The sequence below is a fragment of the Eschrichtius robustus genome, chromosome 17, assembly GCF_028021215.1.
Source record: "Eschrichtius robustus isolate mEscRob2 chromosome 17, mEscRob2.pri, whole genome shotgun sequence".
In the NCBI taxonomy this organism is placed as follows: Eukaryota; Metazoa; Chordata; class Mammalia; order Artiodactyla; family Eschrichtiidae; genus Eschrichtius; species Eschrichtius robustus.
This window is the reverse complement of record NC_090840.1, coordinates 2,565,026-2,586,900: the sequence shown is the minus strand read 5'-3', so window position 1 is coordinate 2,586,900 and position 21,875 is coordinate 2,565,026. Positions and strand designations below refer to the sequence as shown.

Below are 21,875 nucleotides of genomic sequence, written 5' to 3'. Positions count from 1 at the left end.
ATCATCAAAACTTTGACATTCTGATGAGTAAGGTATGTTCTGGTGAAAAACAAAAGAAAAATATGTATTTTTGATATTGCTAAATTCTGAAAGTATATTTATTTGTGTTCTTTTAGCATTAGACCACAGCACGACAGCATTTGTGTTTTCCGTGGCCGGCATTGTTGCTATACAAATATGATACCCTTGTTTAATCCACACAGTAGTTCTAAAGGAATGTTTAAGTCACATTTAGCTTGGGTTAAGATAATTCTATTGAAAAATGTGATAGCTGTTATAATATAGTAATTTTTATTCATATTGAAACAATGGCAATTTAATAGATAAAATTTGGAAATACTATTTAAAATATTACTTAAAGCAGCAAAAACATTCAGTCTGAAGGTGGCGAAAAAGACGAGGAGCCTAAGAAGAAATTCGCAGTTCAGGAATCCGGTTTCTGGTGCCGACACTGCCGCTGTTAGGCGCCAGGGCCCTGCCAGCTGTGCTGAACAGAATATAATGACACTTCCTCACTAGTTCCAGTCGTGACTTTCCACTGCTACTCTGACGAACGGTCCTGAGCAGCGGGGTGTGCACACCTTATCAGTGCCCTAGCGATGGTTCCATGGCGCTTTTCTCTAAGTAGCTCAGGGTGTGCACACCTCATCAGTGCCCTAGTGATGGTTCCATGGCGCTTTTCTCTAAGTAGCTCAGGGTGTGCACACCTCATCAGTGCCCTAGTGACGGTTCCATGGCGCTTTTCTCTAAGTAGCTCAGGGTGTGCACACCTCATCAGTGCCCTAGTGATGGTTCCATGGCGCTTTTCTCTAAGTAGCTCAGGGTGTGCACACCTCATCAGTGCCCTAGTGATGGTTCCATGGCGCTTTTCTCTAAGTAGCTCGGGGTGTGCACACCTCATCAGTGCCCTAGTGACGGTTCCATGGCGCTTTTCTCTAAGTAGCTCAGGGTGTGCACACCTCATCAGTGCCCTAGTGATGGTTCCATGGCGCTTTTCTCTAAGTAGCTCAGGGTGTGCACACCTTATCAGTGCCCTAGTGATGGTTCCATGGCGCTTTTCTCTAAGTAGCTCGGGGTGTGCACACCTTATCAGTGCCCTAATGATGGTTCCATGGCGCTTTTCTCTAAGTAGCTCAGAGTGCTAGCAGACGTCAAATACCTGCTCCTTAAGCATCCCCATAAATGAATGGAGGATGGCACTTTCTCTCTTACTGATGGGAGACTCGGACACACAATGTGCAGCCTCCCCGAGGCCACCCAGGGCCCGAAGTGCTTCCTTGTCCCTCACCCCGCCTCATCCTGTGTGACCACAGCTCTTTTCCCTAGTGCGTGGCTCAGTGGGAAACTCCAGGTGTGACACACCTGACCTGCTTTAACTTCTGATGCTGGGATGCTCACCAACAGTGTCGTCCTATTTCTTTTGAGCTCTGCCCCTCTCTCTTCAGGACAAGCTTGGTGAAGCAAATCGAATTCAATTTCCGATCACAAGCCATCATCTCTCCCAGAGCTACGGTGTCAAAAGAGCAAGAGAAATTTGGAAAAGTACCTTTCGATTATGCCAGTTTCGATGCCCAGGTTTTTGGTAAACATCCCCTCGTACAAACAGGTCAAGGCCGAAAAACACCACCATTTCCTGAATGTGAGCTTCAAATTCTAATACTTATTCCAAAAAAAATGCATCTTGTGTATGTGCATGTTGGGTGAGGGGCATGTATTTAAATATATAATATACTATTTACTGCTAGGAGGAGAGAAAATATATTGTACAGTGAAATAAAATAAGGATAACAATAATAAGTTGATCAGTACTACTGATCAGCAAAATAATCCCCCAGTTGGAGTCCTCCATAGACCGTGAATTTTTTACAACGTTGTGCAAATCCCTGGAATCCCTTTGATCTCACACGTAGTTAACCCAGATGTAGGGCTCTTAGGAGCACAGGATGCTTCTCCCTTCTGTGCTGTGGTCACCTTTCGTAAAGAACGTGAATGTCGTGTAAAGCCTAACAGTGGATAAACAGACTTGAAAGGAGTTTGTCCACCAACAAGAAGCACGTTAAACTCCAGAAGATAGTTTACCTGTTCCTACTAAAAATAGGGTACAGCCTACATAAGTAACCACTGACAACCTGTTAGACTCAGGAAAGAAGGATATACGCACACAATGTTTTGTATCTATCTGTATAAATATAGATACAGATATAGTTCTAGGGTATATACACAAAATATACACACATACATATATGTTGAATTCAGGTGAAACTAATTAATAAGAGTGTTCTATATACTCATGTAATATGGATTTTGGTTTTAAAATGTAGCACATTCAGTGACATTTTCATATTTTTATAACTACAGGAATAACATTTGGTAATGTTTTAAATTATTTCGTGAAAAATAATGATCAAATATTTAAAGTAAACACTACTTATGGTGAAACAGCTATAACTGCCTTTATATTAGCCCACATTAAATGCTGGGTGTGTTTCCTGGTCCCTGAGTGATGTTTACAAACACCCAGAGTGGAGAGAAACACATTAAATCTCTCAGTAACACCTTGGTACCCACAACGGAACATAAAGCAGCGCTCATTCTCGGTAGCACTGAGAATGGTACCTTTCCGTTGCAGTGCCTTTCCGTCCCCCTTGAAGCTCTGTGCATCCCTCACTCACTGCCCCGCACCGAGCATGAAGATGCCAGCTCAGGAAAGCCTCCGCCACCAACTCCGTTCCCCCGAGTTGGAGGAAGAAAAACTCATGCTGTTTTAAGCACGAAACAAACCTGCACATCCAATAGCAAAACAGTGCAATTCCATGGCTAAGTAAAAACTGTCGTTATGAAAACAAATACGAAAGGTCCGTTTTTCTCCCCTGGGATTACTGGGCCTCACGCATACGCCGTTTGTGGACGTACCGGCCTTAAGCCTGTCTCGTCCCTGATGGGTTTTGAAGCTACCCACGCTGCCAGCGCACCTGCCCGCTAACGTGAGTTCTGGAGTTTCTGTCGTAAGACATGGAAATGCAAAAAAGTATTAAGAGAATAGGCATTCTTTCCCCGCAATCACATCATTTGATCTGTGAACTAATGTGAAAACCATTCTGAATAACCTTCATTTAACGTACCCGGGGAGAATGGAGCGTGTTTTAATTTATTCTTCACGTATTTTCATGCAAGGAAGTTCTATCTTTGAAACAAATCTATCTAATGACTAAATCCATGTACGTGCAATTGCTAATCAAATCTCTCTTCAACAGCGAAGCATTTTTCCAATCCAGGGAAATTTCCTAACCGGCTGCTGAGTGCGGGCATCTGCACACCGAGCCCCGGCCGTGCCAGCTCTCACAGCCACGGTCAGCGCGGCGAAGACACCCACGTAGCGGCAGCTGCTGCCATCCTGAACCTCTCCACCCGCTGCAGGGAAGCCGCAGACATCCTCTCCAACAAACCGCAGAGTCTGCCTGCCAAGGTAGGCCGGCCAAGAGCCCGGAGGGGGGGCAGCAACTCACAGTGAAAATCCACTGCCTGCGTGATCCCGGCCACACTCGCCCCCGCCCCTGCAGCACGGCCCCCCTTGGTTCGGGACGAGAACCTGGGCAGGGATGAGTGAGGTGGGAGGAAGGACCCTGGAGGGAGACAGTGGCGCTTCTGCAGGTTGTGCGCCAGAGCTGGGGCAGGGGCGCGGTATGGAGCTGGTTGGGGGCAGCTCGATAGATTCCAAACCTCTTTTTGTGTTGGGGACTCTGGCACACGAGGAAGGAGATTGCCACTAGAATCACGCTGAACAACTGAAGCTTTTCACTGCCTTCGAATCAAAGATGGTAGGACGTGTTACATTACACAGCCCCCTGTAAAACACTGGCAAAATTCATGAAATTTCACTATTGTACATGTGACTGTCGTATAGCGTAAGATGGTCTGAGTTGCTGTAGTTTTCACGAGGGACACATCCTAAAACCTGGATCCGTTAAATCGACAAGACAGGGCCCCGGGGGCGTCTTGAGAACTCAGGGCCCAAATTCAAATCCAAAATCAAATTCTGTAAAGTTTATGGAGACCCCAGCTTTCTGGAGCTCGCGAAATTAATCACATTTCTCTAATAACCTCTCCTCACCGACTAACGCGGAGAAGTAGACATCTGTGTTTATGATGCCTTGAGGAAAACAAAAAGCAAAGGTCCTTCATGTCTTGCCTTTTGAGGAGGGGGTTGTGATACTCCAAAGTAACAGTGACCCTCAGAGGGAGCGTGAGCTTCCTGCAGTCAGCAGGGACCTGTAACTCCTGCCCACGCAAAGGGCTGGTAAAAGAAGCTATTTTCCTACCTAGACAGCTGAAGCCAGCTGGAGGAGAGCGCCCAGGCTTATTTGGAGAAGAGATGTTACTCTTGCTTTCAGGGGAAGGTCGCCCAGGTTAAACTCTAACCGGAAACTCGGCGAGCACAGGCTCTAGCTCTCTTTTGCCTTTAAGCTCAGCCCGTCCCCGGCGTGGTCAGCTGCCACCTGTGCCGTGTGCCAGGCCTTCAGGAGAGCAGGGCGCACGGTGCATCGAGCCTTTGACAGAAGAATCAGAATTAGCTTCTGGACAAATCTCAGCCAAGTAAACCCCAGGAAGAGTTGGTGGCCAAAAACCACTCAAAAACAATTTTTAAACAAATGAGGTTCTTAAACAAAGAAAAACACACTGCCTCAAAAATATAAAGAAAATGCCAAGCTCTCCAAAATCACAGGCAGAAATTATGTACATAAATGAATGATGTAGGGTCCTTTAAAATGTAACTCTTGTTATTTTTTTAAGTTCATTTTTAAAAACCTGAATACATTTCTTCTTTTTAAAGGGATATTCTAATATACAGCTCGTTGGACAAATACTAAACTATCTTCCTTCTTGGTGCTTTATTCTTTGTCTAGGCTGTCCTACAAGAATAAAAGTGCCGATATTATAATGGTTAAAGCTGCTTAAATGACTTGAGTAAATGGTTGTAGAGTGAAGGCTTTCCATCTGCCCAGGTAGATACGTTTTGTTCCTCAGAATTCTGCCTTTAGCCTTTATATTCTCCATGTTCTATTAATTGCTGGAGCCAAACAATGAATCAAACAAGGATGACTAAAATTTGAAGGTATTTTCCCTTATCGATATATGTTCTTCTCTTTTTAAAACACATTTCTGGTCGGAAAAGTGACTGTTAAATCGGCACATTTCGAAAATTCAAACAGCGGACTCGCTGTGTGTATTTGATGCTCCTGCTGGGAGCGCTGTGTGTGCCGGGGTTGCTCTGTGGAGCTGATACGCCTGCCCCGGGCGACAGGAACCCCCTGCGCGTCTCAGCCTCCAAACTGCCAACCAAGCCCTACCTGCAAAGCCAAACCATTGATGATAAGGGTGGAAGAGACAGAAAGTGCACCAGTCGGCTTTTAGGAAGAGTTTGTGATGCTGGCAGTTTTAGGAACCTTTTTCCCACGAAAAATGTCCTGTTTGACATCGTGGTTGTTAAAATAGTATCACTGTGTTCACCCTACACTGTCACCTGGTACAGAATCCTTCTTCCAGGCCTGCGTTTGCACACAACTGTAACAGTTTGCAGAATTCTATCCTGGTTGGATCCTATTTTCTGAATATAAAAGAGAACCTCATAAATTCCTGAAACCACAAAAGGTAATTATTGTAACAAAAAAAAAAAAAAAAAAAAGAGAAAAAGCCAAAGTAATTAACCCTGAAAAATGGGCTCTGATCAAACAGTGCCCAGTGACAGCCATTTCTTTTTTTTTTTAATAGATCTTTACTGGAGCATAATTGCTTCACAATACCGTGTTAGTTTCTGTTGCACAACAAAGCGAGTCAGCCATATGCATACACATGTCCGCATATCCCCTCCCTCTCGAGCTTCCCTCCCATCCTCCCTATCCCACCCCACTAGGTGGTCACAAAGCACCGAGCTGATCTCCCTGTGCTATGCTGCTGCTTCCCACTAGCTATCTATTTTACATTTGGTCGTGTATATATATGTCGATGCTACTCTCACTTCGCCCCAGCTTCCCCTTCCCACCCCATGTCATCAAGTCCATTCTCTATGTCTACCTCTTTATTCCTGCCCTGCAGCTAAGTTCATCAGAACCTTTTTTTTTTTTTTAGATTCCATATATATGCGTTAGCATACGGTATTTGTTTTTCTCTTTCTGACTTACTTCACGCTGTATGACAGACTCTAGGTCCATCCACCTCACTACAAATAACTGAATTTCGTTTCTTTTTATGGCTGAGTAATATTCCATTGTATATATGTGCCACATCTTCTTTATTTATTCATCTGTCGATGGACATTTAGGTTGGTTCCATGTCCTGGCTATTGTAAATAGTGCTGCAGTGAACATTGTGGTGCATGTCTCTTTTTGAATTATGGTTTTCTCAGGGTATATGCCCAGTAGTGGGATTGCTGGGTCATATGGTAGTTCTATTTTTAGTTTTTTAAGGAACCTCCATACTGTTTTCCATAGTGGTTGTATCAATTTACATTCCCACCAATGGTGCAGGAGGGTTCCCTTTTCACCACACCCTTTCCAGCATTTATTGTTTCTAGCTTTTTTGAAAATGGCCATTCCAACTGGCGTGAGGTGATACCTCATTGTAGTTTTGACTTGCATTTCTCTAATAATTAGTGATGTTGAGCATCTTTTCATGTGCCTCTTGGCCATCTGTATGTCTTCCTTGGTGAAATGTCTGTTAAGATCGTCCACCCATTTCTTAACTGGATTGTTTGTTTTTTTGATATTGAGCTCCATGAGTGGTTTGTATATTTTGGAGATTAATCCTTTGTCTGTTACTTCATTTGCAAATATTTTCTCCCATTCTAAGGGTTGTGTTTTTGTCTTGTTTATGGTTTCCTTTGCTGTGCAAAAGCTTTTAAGTTTAATTAAGTCCCATTTGTTTATTTTTGTTTTTATTTCTGTTACTCTACGAGGTGGGTCAAAAAAGATCTTGCTGTGGTTTATGTCAAAGAGTGTTTTTCCTGTTTACCTCTAAAAGTTTTATAGTGTCTGGTCTTACATTTGAGTCTTTAATCCATTTTGAGTTTATTTTTGTGTATGGTGTTAGGGAGTGTTTTAATTTCATTCTTTTACATGTAGCTGTCCAGTTTTCCCAGCACCACTTATTGAAGAGGCTGTCTTTTCTCCATTGTATATTCTTGCCTCCTTTATCAAAAATAAGTTAACCATGTGTGTGTGGGTTTATCTGGGCTTTCTATCTTGTTCTATTGATCTATATTTCTGTTTTTGTGCCAGTACCATACTGTCCTGATTACTGTAGCTTTGTGGTATAGTTTGGAGTTGGGGAGCCTGATTCCTCCAACTCCGTTTTTCTTTCTCAAGATTGCTTTGGCTATTCTAGGTCTTTTGTGTTTCCATACGAATTGTAAGATCTTTTGTTCTAATTCTGTGAAGAATGCCATTGGTAGTTTGATAGGGATTGCATTGAATCTGTAGATTGCTTTGGGTAGTAGAGTCATTTTCACAATATTGATTCTTCCAATCCAAGAACATGGTGTATTTCTCCATTTGTTTATGTCATCTTTGATCTCTTTCATCAGTGTTTTATGGTATTCTGAGTACAAGTCTTTCGCCTCCTTAGGCAGGTTTATTCCTAGGTATATTATTCTCTTTGTTGCAGTGGTAAATGGGAGTGTTTCCTTAATTTCTCTTTCTGATTTTTCATTGTTGGTGTATAGGAATGCCAGAGATTTCTGTGCATTAATTTTGTATCCTGCAACCTTACCAAATTCGTTGATTAGTTCTAGTAGTTTTCTGGTGGCATCTTTAGGATTTTCTGTGTATAGTATCATGTCATCAGCAAACAGTGACAGTTTTACTTATTTTCCAATTTGTGTTCCTTTTATTTCTTTTTCTTCTCTGATTGCTGTGGCTAGAACTTCCAAAACTATGTTGAATAATAGTGGCGAGAGTGGACATCCTTGTCTTGTTCCTGATCCTAGTGGAAATACTTTCAGTTTTTCACCATTGAGTATGATGCTTGCTGTGGGTTTGTCATATATGGCCTTTATTCTGTTGAGGTAGGTTCCCTCTATGCCCATTTTCTGGAGAGTTTTTATCATAAATGGGTGTTGAATTTTGTCAGAAGCTTTTTCTGCATCTATTGAGATGATCATATGGTTTTTATTCCTTAATTTGTTAATGTGGTGTATCACATTGAATGATTTGCATATATTGAAGAATCTTTGCATCCCTTGGATAAATCCCACTTGATCATGGTGTATGATCCTTTTAATGTGCTGTAGGATTCTGTTTGCTAGTATTTTGTTCAGGATTTTTACATCTCTGTTCGTCAGTGATATTGGTCTATAATTTTCTTTTTTTGTGATATCTTTTTCTGGTTTTGGTATCAGGGTGATGGTGGCTTTGTAGAATGAATTTGGGAGTGTTTCTCCCTCTGCAATCTTTTGCAAGAGTTTGAGAAGGATCGGTGTTAGCTCTTCTCTAAATGTTTGATAGAATTCGCCTGTGAAGCCATGTGACAGCCATTTCTATGGTCCGTGTGGCCCTCTGCTCTGTGCCCTTTGCTTAATGTAGGATTAAGTGTAAACAGTCTTCCCCTCCACATTGAATACTAGCCTGATTCTCTCTCCACCAGGACTTGGTGTTGCCTCCATGGCAGGCTGTTAGTACGTTTGTTTTTTCTAGCCAAAATCCATAGATGTCTTGAGTTCCTAGCTTAGAAAGAAGGATACACAGCTTTTCCCTACTCTTGACTTCTATAGCAGAGCATAGAAGCATTTGTGATGTCCCAGAGATGTTCTGGCAGGTGGACTCAGCTGTCCCACCTGAAAGGTCTGTAGGTGCTGGGCTGCCCAAGTCACAGATTAGAGTGCCTCAGAGACCCTGCCTTCAAGGAGCTTACAGTAAGAGAAGGACGAAAGAAGCGGTCATTCCAGGTGGAGAACTGGGTCTTCAGAGGTGATGTTCCTGAGGTTCAGGGGAAGCATGGGTGGCTCTGTAGGGAATTTGATCAGAATTTGGACAAGGTATTTATTTTCCTTCTGCCTCCATGTCCTTCCCTTTACCCGATGAGCTTCTCCGAAGTTGCTTAAAGAGCCCAAGAGGAGAACAAATTACAGATCATGTGCAGGAGCATGACCTTGTCAAAATCAAGCCAAAGGACACTAACCTTGAGATTGCCTTCATCCACTGGTTGGAACTAATACAGATTGTTTTTCATGCTGTGTGCAGACTCACAGCTGACTCCAGGTTTATTGGGAGACCTGAATCCGTGATTTTCAAAATCCCTACTCTTCTGGAAGATAAGGGGGTGGAGGCAGACTTCAAAGATGCAAGAGAACATCTTCTAAAGACAGTGAAGGACGATAGGCACGTTCCGAAGTGTTCTCCTCCTTCCAAAGTTTCTCAGCCTGAGCATCTGCCCACCCAACACTAAAATGCCTCCTTCATGGCTCCTCCCCAGCACTGAGCTGAGATGCCAGGGCTAACACTGCCCATCGCTGCCCAAGCTTGAGTCCAGCGCATCCTGAAAGTAGATCTTAGAAGGAATTGCTTATTTGTTAAAATCCAGTCCAGCACCTACCCAGCAGGTCTACGCCACCTAAATCACTTGTGCGTGTTTTAAGTATCTCCTTGAGGAATTGAGTCAGGAGGAAAAGTTAGTAGTAGGAATCCTTAATGGAGATTGTCATGGTTACGGGTACTTTTGTCTGAAGGATGAACCCCATCTCGATGCTAGCACGGTCCTTGGTGCTGAGATTTGTATAATGTCCTTTACTTCCATTTGGAATTAATGTGAGTTTGCAGAACTCACATGGACCACAGCTTCAAACACTCCCCCTTTAGTCTGGAGACGGGTGCTCCCGAGATGAGGGCAGGGCTGAGTAGAAGTGGGTGGCAGGAGGAGCGAGCGGCGGGGGTTTGCCACGTTCCCTAAGACCCGAGCTCCATCCTCCTTCCTCCCCATCTTTCTCCTCCTCTTCCTCCCCTCAGCAGAGGTAGGAATAGGCACACAGTCTATCTTTATCCCGATCGCTGCCGCTTGCCAAGCGCTCTGTTGTTTGTTTTGGTGTTTTCCCCACCTGTTTAGACAAAGTGGCATATGCACAGTGTGCCTTGAAAGAAAACAAAAAATTGACACTTGCTTGAAATGTTTAAAGTTCAAAGTCTGTTTTGTGCTTGAACAAGGCTTAGACGCAGCAGGATATCACATCGCCATTCCTGCTGCCTGCTCTCAGAAATAGCCTGGCGGCTCTGGGCGCGGTTAGAATCCAAAAGCAGCCTTTTGCAGTAACCTTAACATGAAGTCAGAGGATGCTATAGAATGTGAGTGAAATGTCCTGAGGGACCTGAGTTGGGCTCTCAAGGAACCAGCTGACATATATGGGGAAACTGCCTCTTTGCCTCAGTGTAGAACAGCATAGGGAGGTATCTTCGGGTCCAAGAACCTAATCAAATTATTCTTATTATCAGTTGTTGTTTGTTGAACACCTACTATGTGCCAGGCACTGTAAATAAGCACTCTGCCCATAATAATCCTTTTTAGTCCTTCTAGAAACTCTGTAAAGCAGATACCATTATCCCATTTTGCAGGTGAAGAAAAGTAGTGTGGAGATACTAAATAATTGCTTCCGAGTGGCACAGCTACAGCCACTGGAGCAAAAATTTGAATACACACACGTCTAACTTCTGACCTTCCTGAAGAGTTTATCATTCCCTGGTGTACAGACTGCTGGCCCACCAAGAGTTTTCACTGTGATTCCAAGTGCCAGACAAAGACTTGGGGGAAATGGTTACGAATTTAAGTTTAATTTTATACCTTATACCAGCCACTTGCTTCTCCTCTGAATTCCATCATTTATATTGAGTACATTTCACAAGTCTATACTCTTAGTAGTTTTAATATTCGATTGCTATTTAGTAAGAATAAGATGTTTTCAGTTCATTGATTTATTTTACTTTATTTTATTTATTTATTTTATATTTTTGTGGCATGCGGGATCTTAGTTCCCGGACCAGGGATCGAACCCGCACCCCCTGCAGTGGAAGCACAGAGTCTTAACCACTGGACCGCCAGGGAAGTCTCTCATTTGTTTATTGTTAATACCCTGCCTACTTATTTTTTTTTTTTTGAGGTTAGGCAAGAGGACTTTTTTAATATTAATTTAATTTTTAATTTAATTTTTATTTTATATTAGAGTATAGTTGATTTACAATGTTGTGTTAGTTTACAGGGTACAGCAAAGTGATTCAGTTGTACATACACATATATCCATTCTTTTTCAGATTCTTTTCCCATTTAGGTTATTACAGATTATTGAGTAGAGTGCCCTGTGCTATAAATAGCACAGGATAAATTAGGAGTTTGGGATTAACATATACACACTACTATATATAACACAGATAACCAACAAGGACCTTCTGTATAGCACAGAGAACTCTACTCGGTACCCTGCCTACTTTGAAAACATATTTCAGAGGACTTTTGATACCCACAAGATACCCCCCAAGCGAACTCCGTGAAGCACGACCAGAAGAGCGCGAGCGGCGAGTTGGAAGCAGAAACCAGGCTGCGGGCCACCTGTCTTCGCACGTCCTCTTAGCCCAGCCACAAAGGCAAGGTGGCGCTGACCTCTCTCGTATTAACAGAAAACCTGCCAAATAAGGAAAACAAGGCTATCTTGTCCTATCAATGTCTTGAAAGTTAATGCTTTTCATAATTAGAACTTTTAAGGTAAAATTACAATTTTGCTTTTTTTTACTTCATCACCGTCTTTGAATGTAAGATCATTTTTAATTGTTGAAACAATATAATATCATCATTTGCCCGGAAAATATTGGAGGAAAACAGCCATCGGCCTATCCTCTAACTACAAATACAAGAATTTTTGTGTTTTCCCGTTTGCTCTTCTTTAGAAAATGAATTTCTCCCCATTTTCCCTAGCTGTACACATAGCCAGCATGCCAGGCTGTCTCCTGCTTTCAGTGACATAAGTCTTTTCCCTGTTGCAACAAACTTCTCATAATTATCATTTGACTGAGCACATAACATGCCCTTTTAAAAAATTTATTTATTTTTATTTTTATTTATTTTTGGCTGCGTTGGGTCTTTGTTGCTGTGCACGGGCTTTCTCTAGTTGCGGCGAGCGGGGGCTACTCTCCGCTGCGGTGCGTGGGCTTCTCATTGCGGTGGCTTCTCTTGTTGCGGAGCACGGGCTCTAGGCGCGTGGGCTTCAGTAGTTGTGGCTCGCGGGCTCAGTAGTTGTGGCACGTGGGCTCAGTAGTTGTGGCTCGCGGGCTCAGTAGTTGTGGCACGTGGGCTCAGCAGTTGTGGCTCGCGGGCTCTAGAGCGCAGGCTCAGTAGTTGTGGCGCACAGGCTTAGTTGCTCCGCGGCATGTGGGGTCTTCCCGGACCAGGGCTCAAACCCGTGTCCCCTGCATTGGCAGGCAGATTCTTAACCACTGCGCCGCCAGGGAAGCCCTTTTTTAAAATTTATTTATTTTTATTTTTATTTTGTTTTATTTTTGTAACGTGCCATTTAATAGATGCAGCGCAGTATCGTTTCTCTGTTGGCAGACATCTGAGTCACTTCGTATTTTATAGCACAGATAAGACTTATAATGAAAAATTATCTCAACTTTCAGTTGAATAATAATTTATAATTGTATAATTTATATATAAATTATATAACTTAAAATAATAATTTATAGTCTATTTCACTAAAAATGTCCTATATGCACAAAATAAGCTCCTTGAAGTCAGGGACACTGTACGTTTCAGTTTTCTTTTCCCCGTAAATATAGTGGCTTGAAAATATTATGTGCTTTCTCAGTCATTTCATGAATAAAGACATCTGTATTATTACAGGTAGCATCTGTAACTCAAAAGTAGCTGAAATAGATGGTCACTGAGGTCGCTCCTAAGTTGGAAAGTGTATGAGTAGTGTTAGACCAGCCTCAAAAAGCTTAAAATTCAAATAATGAAAACAAGGGTCTAAAACAGCCCTTTAAGAAATGAGCGTATTAGGCGTCGGGCTGGGGGTCCATGTCGGGGTGGAGCCGCTCCCTCCCCCTCCTACCGCCTCTCCCACCCCGTCCTCAATGTCCTGCCATTTGGAGTTTCAAGCACAGAGAGAAGTGATGTCTGTTGATACTGCTCTGAATAAAATCCACGCAGTAAACGTGTGATCCACCCATCCACGGGCAGAAAGGGGGGCCCTTCCCTGGTGCTGTGTGTAATTGTTGAACGCATCTGTGCACTCACTTAAAGCCCATCTGTACCCGCACGGCCTCCTGCTCCCCCCAGCCCGGTCAGGTGCTCAGAGCGGCCGGCTGGGGCACGGGGTGCAGAAAAGCACCTCTTTTAAACATTAGGAGTGATTTTTTTTTTTCAATCAGCCCATGATTACTCAAGATGTAGGACCATCACAACTCTGAGAATCTCCGATTTTTTAATTTACTCATTGGAAGTTTTTGTTTTCCCTGTAAAAACCGAAATATATATTAGTGTTGTCTTGGAATAGTCGGTATTTTTTCAGCAAGCTCGAATCTGCACTATTTATGGGTTTTGCGCTATAAAACACTGCAGCCCGGTCACGTGACTCCTTTTTCCTAAGCCATCTGTCACAGAGGTCTGGAATTTTATGTGAATGTTGGTTGTGCAGTCTTAACCCAAGTTTTTTATTTTTTTTATGAAAAATGTCAGCAACTACAATATTTAGCATTTTACTTTACATTGGCCATTAAACTTGATAGCTATAGCTCTGTTTCATTGCTATAGTTACGTATCAGGTTTGAAGCCAAAAATTGGTTTGATGTACTCCTGGCAGAATACATTGTATCATGGAGAGAGCAAGTGGCACTGATATGGTTAATATCTTGGATTTTTGTAACTAAGGTTTATTAATGCTGGTATAAAAACGTATTCGATATTATACAGATGGCATAAGATGTAGTGGTTACTAAGTTATTATCCCGGATAAGCTGTACTGTGAAATTCAGGGCTTAAAACTATCACAGGAGATTAAACTATTTACTGAAAAGGACAGAAAGATATGACCAAACATCTTAGTGCAAATATATTAGAAGTGTATTTACCTCCCACAAATATGATAGAGCATTTCTATCTCATAGGCTGAGAGATTGAGAATAGGAACTTTGCAGGTCAAACAAGCAAACAGAAGAGATGCTTTTATTTTTTAACTCAGGCGGCCGCTACGGTGGATCACATCTCAGGGGGAACCGCTGGGGAGGGGGTATGGGTGCTGTGTAAATGGGGAGTTAAAATAAACCCCTGGGAAGTAACCGTCAGGGATCTTAGGAGCATATTCAGAGAAGATTTTTGCTTTGCCGGCCAAAAGGAAAAGAGAAGAGACATTGTCCAGAAGCTAATTGTGAATTGATGGATGACAGTGACAAAACCGCTCAGGTATTCATTTGACCCACTTGCGAGGGTGACGAGCTCATTCACCCCGGCTTCTGGGAGTTACTGGCTGGCAATGTTCACGATTCAGGGCCATGCACGCCATCCTCGGGCACGTGAATTGTGGAAGGTCCAGGGCACATGGGGACTTTGTTGGCACTTGAACCTTAAAAAGAAAACGAAGCTTAGCCAAAGGTCTCCTGAAGAGAAACGCCGTGAGGTAGAATTAAAGTCTCATACTGAGTATCTGGAAAAGAATCACCTTTATTCTGGAGTTTCCACTGTAGAACTTAACCCCCGCCGTCCGCCCCGTCCTGTCACGTGACAGCTGGTACCTCCACTCCAGGCCCCCAGGGGAACTTTGCTTTACACTGCCCGCCTCTCCCAACCCGCCCGCCACGAGTTAACCAAGCTTTTCTGGCGCAAGGCACCCAGGGTAAAATGTCACTTTCATACTAATCTAATATAGTTCTCGTATTTCCCAGTAAAAAGTCTCTTCCAGCTGGTTATTTGTGCATGTTTTTCACGTTAGATTAATATTGTGATGGGGGAAGAATATTGTGCCTCTTTATAAACTCAAGTGTTAATGCTTCAAAGGATGAATTGGGAGTGATAATTCTGCAAACTAGAAAGGAAGGTTTAAAGCTAAACTTGGGGGAAAAAAAAAAAGATAAAACAGGTTTAGCCAGTACATTTAGTATTTGGACGATCTTATTTATATTAGGCTTACTTTGTTTAAACCCAGAAACACAAAGCTCACTAATGGGGCTGCTCTGAAAAGTCTGCCTAAGAACTGAACATTAACCAAAGCAAATCAGAAAGCTAGATTTAAAATCAGATATACTTACATAAAAGCTTGCATTTAAAATGATCCCTTAAAAGCCCACAAGGCTAGGCTACCACTGCAAACTGCTTAAATGTTTTTCTGTTTCCTATTGTATACCAGGGAGCCGAGATAGAAGTGGATGAAAATGGCACATTGGACTTAAGCATGAAAAAAAACCGAATCCTGGACAAAGCTGCACCCCTAACTTCCACTAACCCTTCTGTTCCAACTGCTTCCTCTTCCCCATTCAAAACCAGCAGCCTATTGGTCAATGCCGCCTTCTACCAGGCCCTCTGTGATCACGAGGGCTGGGACACGCCTATCAACTATAGCAAAGCTCATGGGAAGACAGAGGAGGAGAAAGAGGTATTGTTTCAATGTCGGCCGATAAGCTTGAGACGGAGCGTGAGCGGAGGGTGTGGTCAGCTTTTTCCTCCTGGATTAATTCTCACACTCCTCCTGTGTAGATAATACGTAATTCTGTACCTTGTTTTCGATTTTGGTAAAACGATGGTTTTAAATTTCAGCAGGAATTTATAAATGAATCCAACGTTTCCCATCCCTTGCCTAAAACAATATATCATTAGAGTGCGTTGTACCCCCACTACGGCTGAGTAGTGTGCGCTGCGTGAGAGGTGATGTCATCTCTCCCTCGGACACGGCAGCCTGTGAGGAGCAGGGTGCCACTCGACACCAAGCCGCCAGCCTCCGTGTGCTCTGCACCGGATGCCGGAACACGAGAACGAATCGGGGGCAAGGACGCATCTCGTCAGATCCCCTTCCGTGGTTTCGTGGAGGGATGGTGTTGGCATCCCTGTGTGCAGAGGCGTGGTCTGGGGACTGATCGTGGACGTGGGATGTCTCAGCCATGGCGACTCCAGAGGTGTGGGCTGGCTTATCCTTGGAGGTGGCTTCACGCCTGGAAGCCAGACATGGTGGCCGTGCAGGAATTCATCAGCCCAGATCTCACAGTGGGAGCCCCCTGGCTGGGTCTGATTACCCTTGACTCAGCGTCATCCAAAAGAGTTCATGGCCACACCCTCCACTGGTTAGACTCAGTGACGTTGCAGATGTGACCCCAGCTTTACTGTAGGTGATTCTGTTTGTCAGGGAAGTGGTTGGTACTTGCCAGCTGACATGTTTAAAGAACTGAAATAGACATTTGAAAGTGTGTATCACCACCTTTTTCAGTTGCGTGAAGCTCAGAGACTTTGGTGGAGGACCAATTTGATCTAGCATATGCTTTATTTTTTATTGAAGTCCGGTTGATTTACAATATCATGTAAGTTTCAGGTACAGCACAGCGATTCAGTTATACATATGTGTGTGTGTGTGTATATGTATTCTTTTTCAGATTCTTTTCCCTTATAGGTTATTATATAATACTGAGTATAGTTCCTTGTGTGATTTTAGCATCTCAGGGCATGAGTCAATGTCAATGGCAGTGATGACAAGATTGGGTTGTTTCCTGTTCCCCTTCTTTCCTTCCCTCCCTCCCATCCTCCCTCCGCACACTTCCACTGTGATCCCCACGTCCAGGCAGTAAGATCGGTCCTGAGGATGCAGCACCACCTGGCACATGCGTCCTCCACACGCGTGCTCAGTCTGGTAGGAGGACCGACCTGCAACCAAGCTCACGGGGCAGGGAGTAGCTAAGCAGGCACGCAGAGTAGACGGGAGGGCCTGAGGAGCCCCCAGGACCCAAGGCAGGCTCTGCGTCACCACTGGCCACACCATCACGGGGAGGGTGGGGGGACTGGCACAGCGGCAGCTTCATGTTGTAGTCTGCCATACGGGGTATAGTCATTGTCATTCTGCTTGGCTTTTAAAAATTCACCCAAGAACTTCCCTGGTGGCGCAGTGGTTAAGGATCCATCTGCCAATGCAGGGGACACAGGTTGGAGCCCTGGTCCGGAAGATCCCACATGCCGCGGAGCAACTAAGCCCGTGCGCCACAACTACTGAGCCTGCGCTCTAGAGCCCGCGAGCCACAACTACTGAGCCCACGTGCCACAGCCACTGAAGCCCGCGTGCCTAGAGCCCGTGCTCCGCAACAAGAGAAGCCACCGCAATGAGAAGCCCGTGCACCTCAACGAAGAGTAGCCCCCGCTCTACGCGACTAGAGAAAGCCCACGTGCAACAACGAAGACCCAGTGCAGCCAAAAATAAATAAATTTATAAAAAAAAATTCACCCAAGTATTTAGGGATGGTCTTAGTTAATCTATCATAACACTGTTTTAGAAGAACCGTTTCTTAAATCATATACGTTTGACTCTAATAAATATAGAACTGACCCTGCAGCACACGTGTAAGAAGCTGCTTCGCCGCAGGTGGTGACTGTGAACTGGTGAGTTTGCATCTCTGCCCTCTTCCACGTCCCCGGCTGCTGCAGCCGCGCAAAGTCACAGAAGTTACACCTACACCTGTACGTCATCGTACAATCCAGAAGTCTGCCGGAATTCGCCTTAGTGATCGCTCGGCATGCGGGTCTGAGATGGAAGTCAGGAGGCGGGGGAGTGGGCTGAGAGCAAGTTTGTTGATTCGGTCCAGTCCGTGCACATCAGCTCCTGAGACGGGGGACGCCCCCCGGTCCACGAGACCCCCCGATTGCCAACCGGGCCTATTCCACTCCCCACAGGGGAACCTAATCCCAGTTACGAGGCCTGGAGGTGGAGGTCCAGTCAAAGGCACGGGGCACGGAGGACGGTCCCTTCCGGATACGCATAACGGCGTCCCTGTTCTTGGGTGATCCTGCTGGAAGGAAAGCCCCCGTGTTGGGGAGTCTCGGTGCTGTGTGCAGGGGGCTTAGACTTTCTGTCCTCACCCCTGCGAGCCCACTGTACACAGGCCGAGGTCACCGCTGACGAGCCATCTCCCTTCTGTTCACACAGAGTCAGGCGTCCGGTCCAGTCCCGACCAGTAACGGAGCATAGTGGGTTCTTGTTCCCCTTCAGGGTGCTTGTGTGATTTGACTTCGGTTATAAGTTTGTGCAGCGATGTCTACAGGGTACCCCTCGTATTGTGGGACACTCCTGCCGCTTGGGGGTCTAGTGAGCACCTCAGGGACCTCCTTGTATGTACTTCTGATCCCTCAGATGGCCAGAAAATTCAGTCTCATGACAAATATCCTCTCTTTATCAAAACGTGTGGATTCATCCGGGCGGCTTTATGGAATCAGCTGGAGTACGCTCCTGTCTAAGGCTTACGGACCTGTGACAGTGTTCAACGTGCCAGCAAAATCATGGGGAAGATCATCTGTTTAGATTAGATTTCTGCTCCTTCCAGAATGGCTTACCTCCTTCGGGTCTGATAGTGTAGACTCACTGCTACAAATGGCAACCTAAGTATTCTGACGTCTGGAATTGACAAGCTAAGTGGAAATTCAGTGTTACTGAGAGCAACAAAGAGGACTTTGGAGACATCTACTGAGTTCTTGGGGTCCAAGTGCTTGCACTAGGTCTGAGTTGACAAAATATGGTTTAAGCCTAATGCCTATTGTCACGGTCTGAACATGGGTGGTTCATTGCTGGGGCGCTGTCCCCGTGGGGACACACACAAAGGTGCTTCTGAACCCCTGTAACTCCTGGGGCAGTTTCTCACCCTTGTTCTTTGTGCCTTCGTCCGTGCCAAGGTAATTTACCAATAGAGAGTATTTTTCACATTTTGTTCTGAATCCCTAAATGAAAAATGTGATACTCGATAGTTATTATTTTGAAAAAGTAGATTGTATTCAATGTCCTCGTTGGGAAGGTAGCAGAGGGAGGCCATGTTGAGTAAGAATAAAGATTAAAGATCTTTATAAACAGCGTCTCATTATCCTAACAATTCTGAAAAGCAGGATTATTATCAAAGTTTCTAGAGGAGAAAATTGAGGCTTGCCGGGGTGAAGTTGTTGTTCTTTGGTCATATAGAAAATAAGTAATGGGCATGGGCTTCCCTAAAATGAAGAAAAGGGAGAGGGAGAAAATGGAGAAAAGGAAAAGAAAAAAGTACACGCGAAAATGGAGACAGCTAGGAAATATTGAGAAAAAGCAGGAAGGAAAGAAAAAAGAGAATAATGAAGCAGTGGTACTTGGCCAGGTGTGTGCTGGAGACCACAGTGGTTTTGGTGCTTCTCAGGATGGCAGGACCAGAGCCCCTGAGCCCGGTCACAGGACGTGACCCCACGTGACCACACAAACCAGGGACGGATGGTCCTGGCTGTCGTTCCCGTGAGCTCTGCAGAGACGCTGCTCGGGGCCCCGGCAGTGCTCTGTGAACGTGGGCTGTTCCCACCTCCCCAGCCCCGCACATCCCACACGAGACTCACACCCGTACCCACGACCAGAAACAGGGCGATTATTTCCAATTCATTGTTATCTAGTTCATATGCACAACAGTTGCTTAATTTTGGTGGTAATTTTCAGAAAATATTGTCTGTCTCTCTCAGTGAAATAGCCTGTCCAGATGCCCTCTAAATAAAAAATCCTGAATCTGGAAAAAACTCAAACTATCTCGAAAGGAAAATGCTGAGAAATAACTAGGGCTGTCAGTTTCATTCAACTGTCAGTTCTCCAAAGATTTCAGGGCTTCAAATGTTAAAAGTGCCAGATGCTATTATCTGTTATTCATGTTCCCATTATGTTCTGGTCTTTACTGAAATCTATATAAACTTCTATCTGTACATTAAAGGAATTTCATTGCACCCATATACTCTCTAAACACACACATATATGTATGCCACATTTTCTCTTTATGTCTCCCCAATATAAATTTATTATTTTCAAAATGATACTTTAAATGTTGAAAAAATTCTGACAAATGATGTTGACATATTTTTATGGTGTGCTATTTAGGAGTTTATCCAATATAAAATGCTTCTGTAACAAAATTAAGCATTCTTATAGTGATGGTCACCTGTATTTTAATACCTATGCTCTCTGCAAGCTTCTAGAGGTAGAATGCTGAGCAAAAAAAAGGGGAAAAGACAATTATTTCATAATGCAATCACATACCCAAGAGTTCATAGTTTTTAAAAGAAGTTACAAAATATTTAAAAGGTCATATCCAATAAAATTATCCTATTGAATCATCACCACATACTACTGTGCTAAGTTAAATACCATATATGCTGCAAGCATGAATTTTGAATGCATTTGAGTCAAATAAGTTAAACTTTCATAGTTGACCATTTCTTTCAAAATCCCTTATTCCCTTGTCTTCCATAATGTGCAGATTCAACAAACAACAGCTAATGACCTTTATGTGTTCATCTGTAAATGTACACGCCTCCTTAGAGATACTTTGCTCTTGTTCATCACAAAGAAAATAATAAAATAGCTCTTTTTCACTTTATGCCATTTTTGTGAAAAATTCAGCATCTGAACAGAAAAACAAAAGCTGTTCCACACTGAGACAAAATTGGATTTATCATTTGTATCTACTTTCAAAAGGCCAAGACGTTTGTAAATTATAATGGAAAACACCACCCGGGCTGAATCCAGGTAGCTCCAAATGAAATGGAAGGTAGTGCTAATGCTTCGCTTTAGGCATTTACACTGTGAAACGTGAAAAGGATAAGCCTAATTCGCTTCTTTTCTATAGATTCCACGGAAGCAGCATTAAAATAGCCCTTCTCTTCTACCTTAGTAGACAACTATCATCAAACACCTATTTCTCTTTATTTTTCAGTGGTGTATGATTATCTGCTACTATTTTCAAACATTAATCAATAATATTAAATGGAATACTCAGTATTAAAAATAATATGAAAGAAGAAATTAGACCAAACCAGGTTTTATTAATTTGGTCTGAAGATAATGTTACTTGAGGTAGTGTAAACGTATTTACCACTGTGTGGTCCTATGTAAAATAACTGATTGAACTGTTATCCAAGTAATTAATGAAAGAAATTGCATTTTCCTTTATGACTGAGATGAAGGCTTAGAATTTTTCTTTGGTTGGGAAAATCCAGGGATTTTGTTTTTCCATTGATTTTGGGTGTAGACTCGGGATTATTAAAATTGTATTTGCCCTTGCAATTTCATACTCATTTGATTTAAATGAGATTTACCTTGAATAACTCAAAATTGTTTTCTCACCTTAAATGGATCAATACTTTTTGAGATTTAGGAGACAGTTTTTTTATATTAGTTTATCTGATTTTAATATTAAATCCAGAATGTATTATATTTACTGGATATAAACTTAATGATACAAGTAAGCTAATTATGTGACTGAATAAAACCATCATTAGTTTTCTGTAAGATACTATATCAGGTGGTAAATAAATGATTTGAAAGGATCAATGAGATTTCCTTATGAAATCAGGATCAGTACTAAGCTTAAAATAAGGCCATGAAAATTAGTGATAATCCAACAAGAAATTCCATCCAATGAGTAAAACCATTACAAAATACCAACTTAGCAAAAGAGGTAATTTAAGAAAAACAGGAAGTGATGTGAGACTAAAAGCAATTATCCAGAAAAATCAAACTAAATGTTGCCTAGATATTGTGGACTCAGTGATTACATGTTTAAACAAACAACTTAAATCTTAATTATTTGCTTATCAGAAAGGACATTCTACTAACCTAAATTTGCTTCTTCCTTCTCTGTTTAAAAATTTGTGTGATTCATTTTTTG

At 43.1% G+C, this 21,875-nt stretch overlaps 1 protein-coding gene across 1 annotated transcript in view; it reads left to right on the top strand.

Moving 5' to 3' along the window:
• Positions 1-21,875, top strand: part of ST18 (ST18 C2H2C-type zinc finger transcription factor) — a 64,132-nt gene that overhangs the window by 17,742 nt on the left and 24,515 nt on the right. Inside the window, exons 8-10 of the mRNA XM_068526279.1 lie at positions 1,446-1,639; positions 3,255-3,466; positions 15,371-15,616. Of these exons, the coding sequence (XP_068382380.1) occupies positions 1,446-1,639; positions 3,255-3,466; positions 15,371-15,616 (652 nt within the window). The remainder of the gene's footprint in view (positions 1-1,445; positions 1,640-3,254; positions 3,467-15,370; positions 15,617-21,875) is intronic.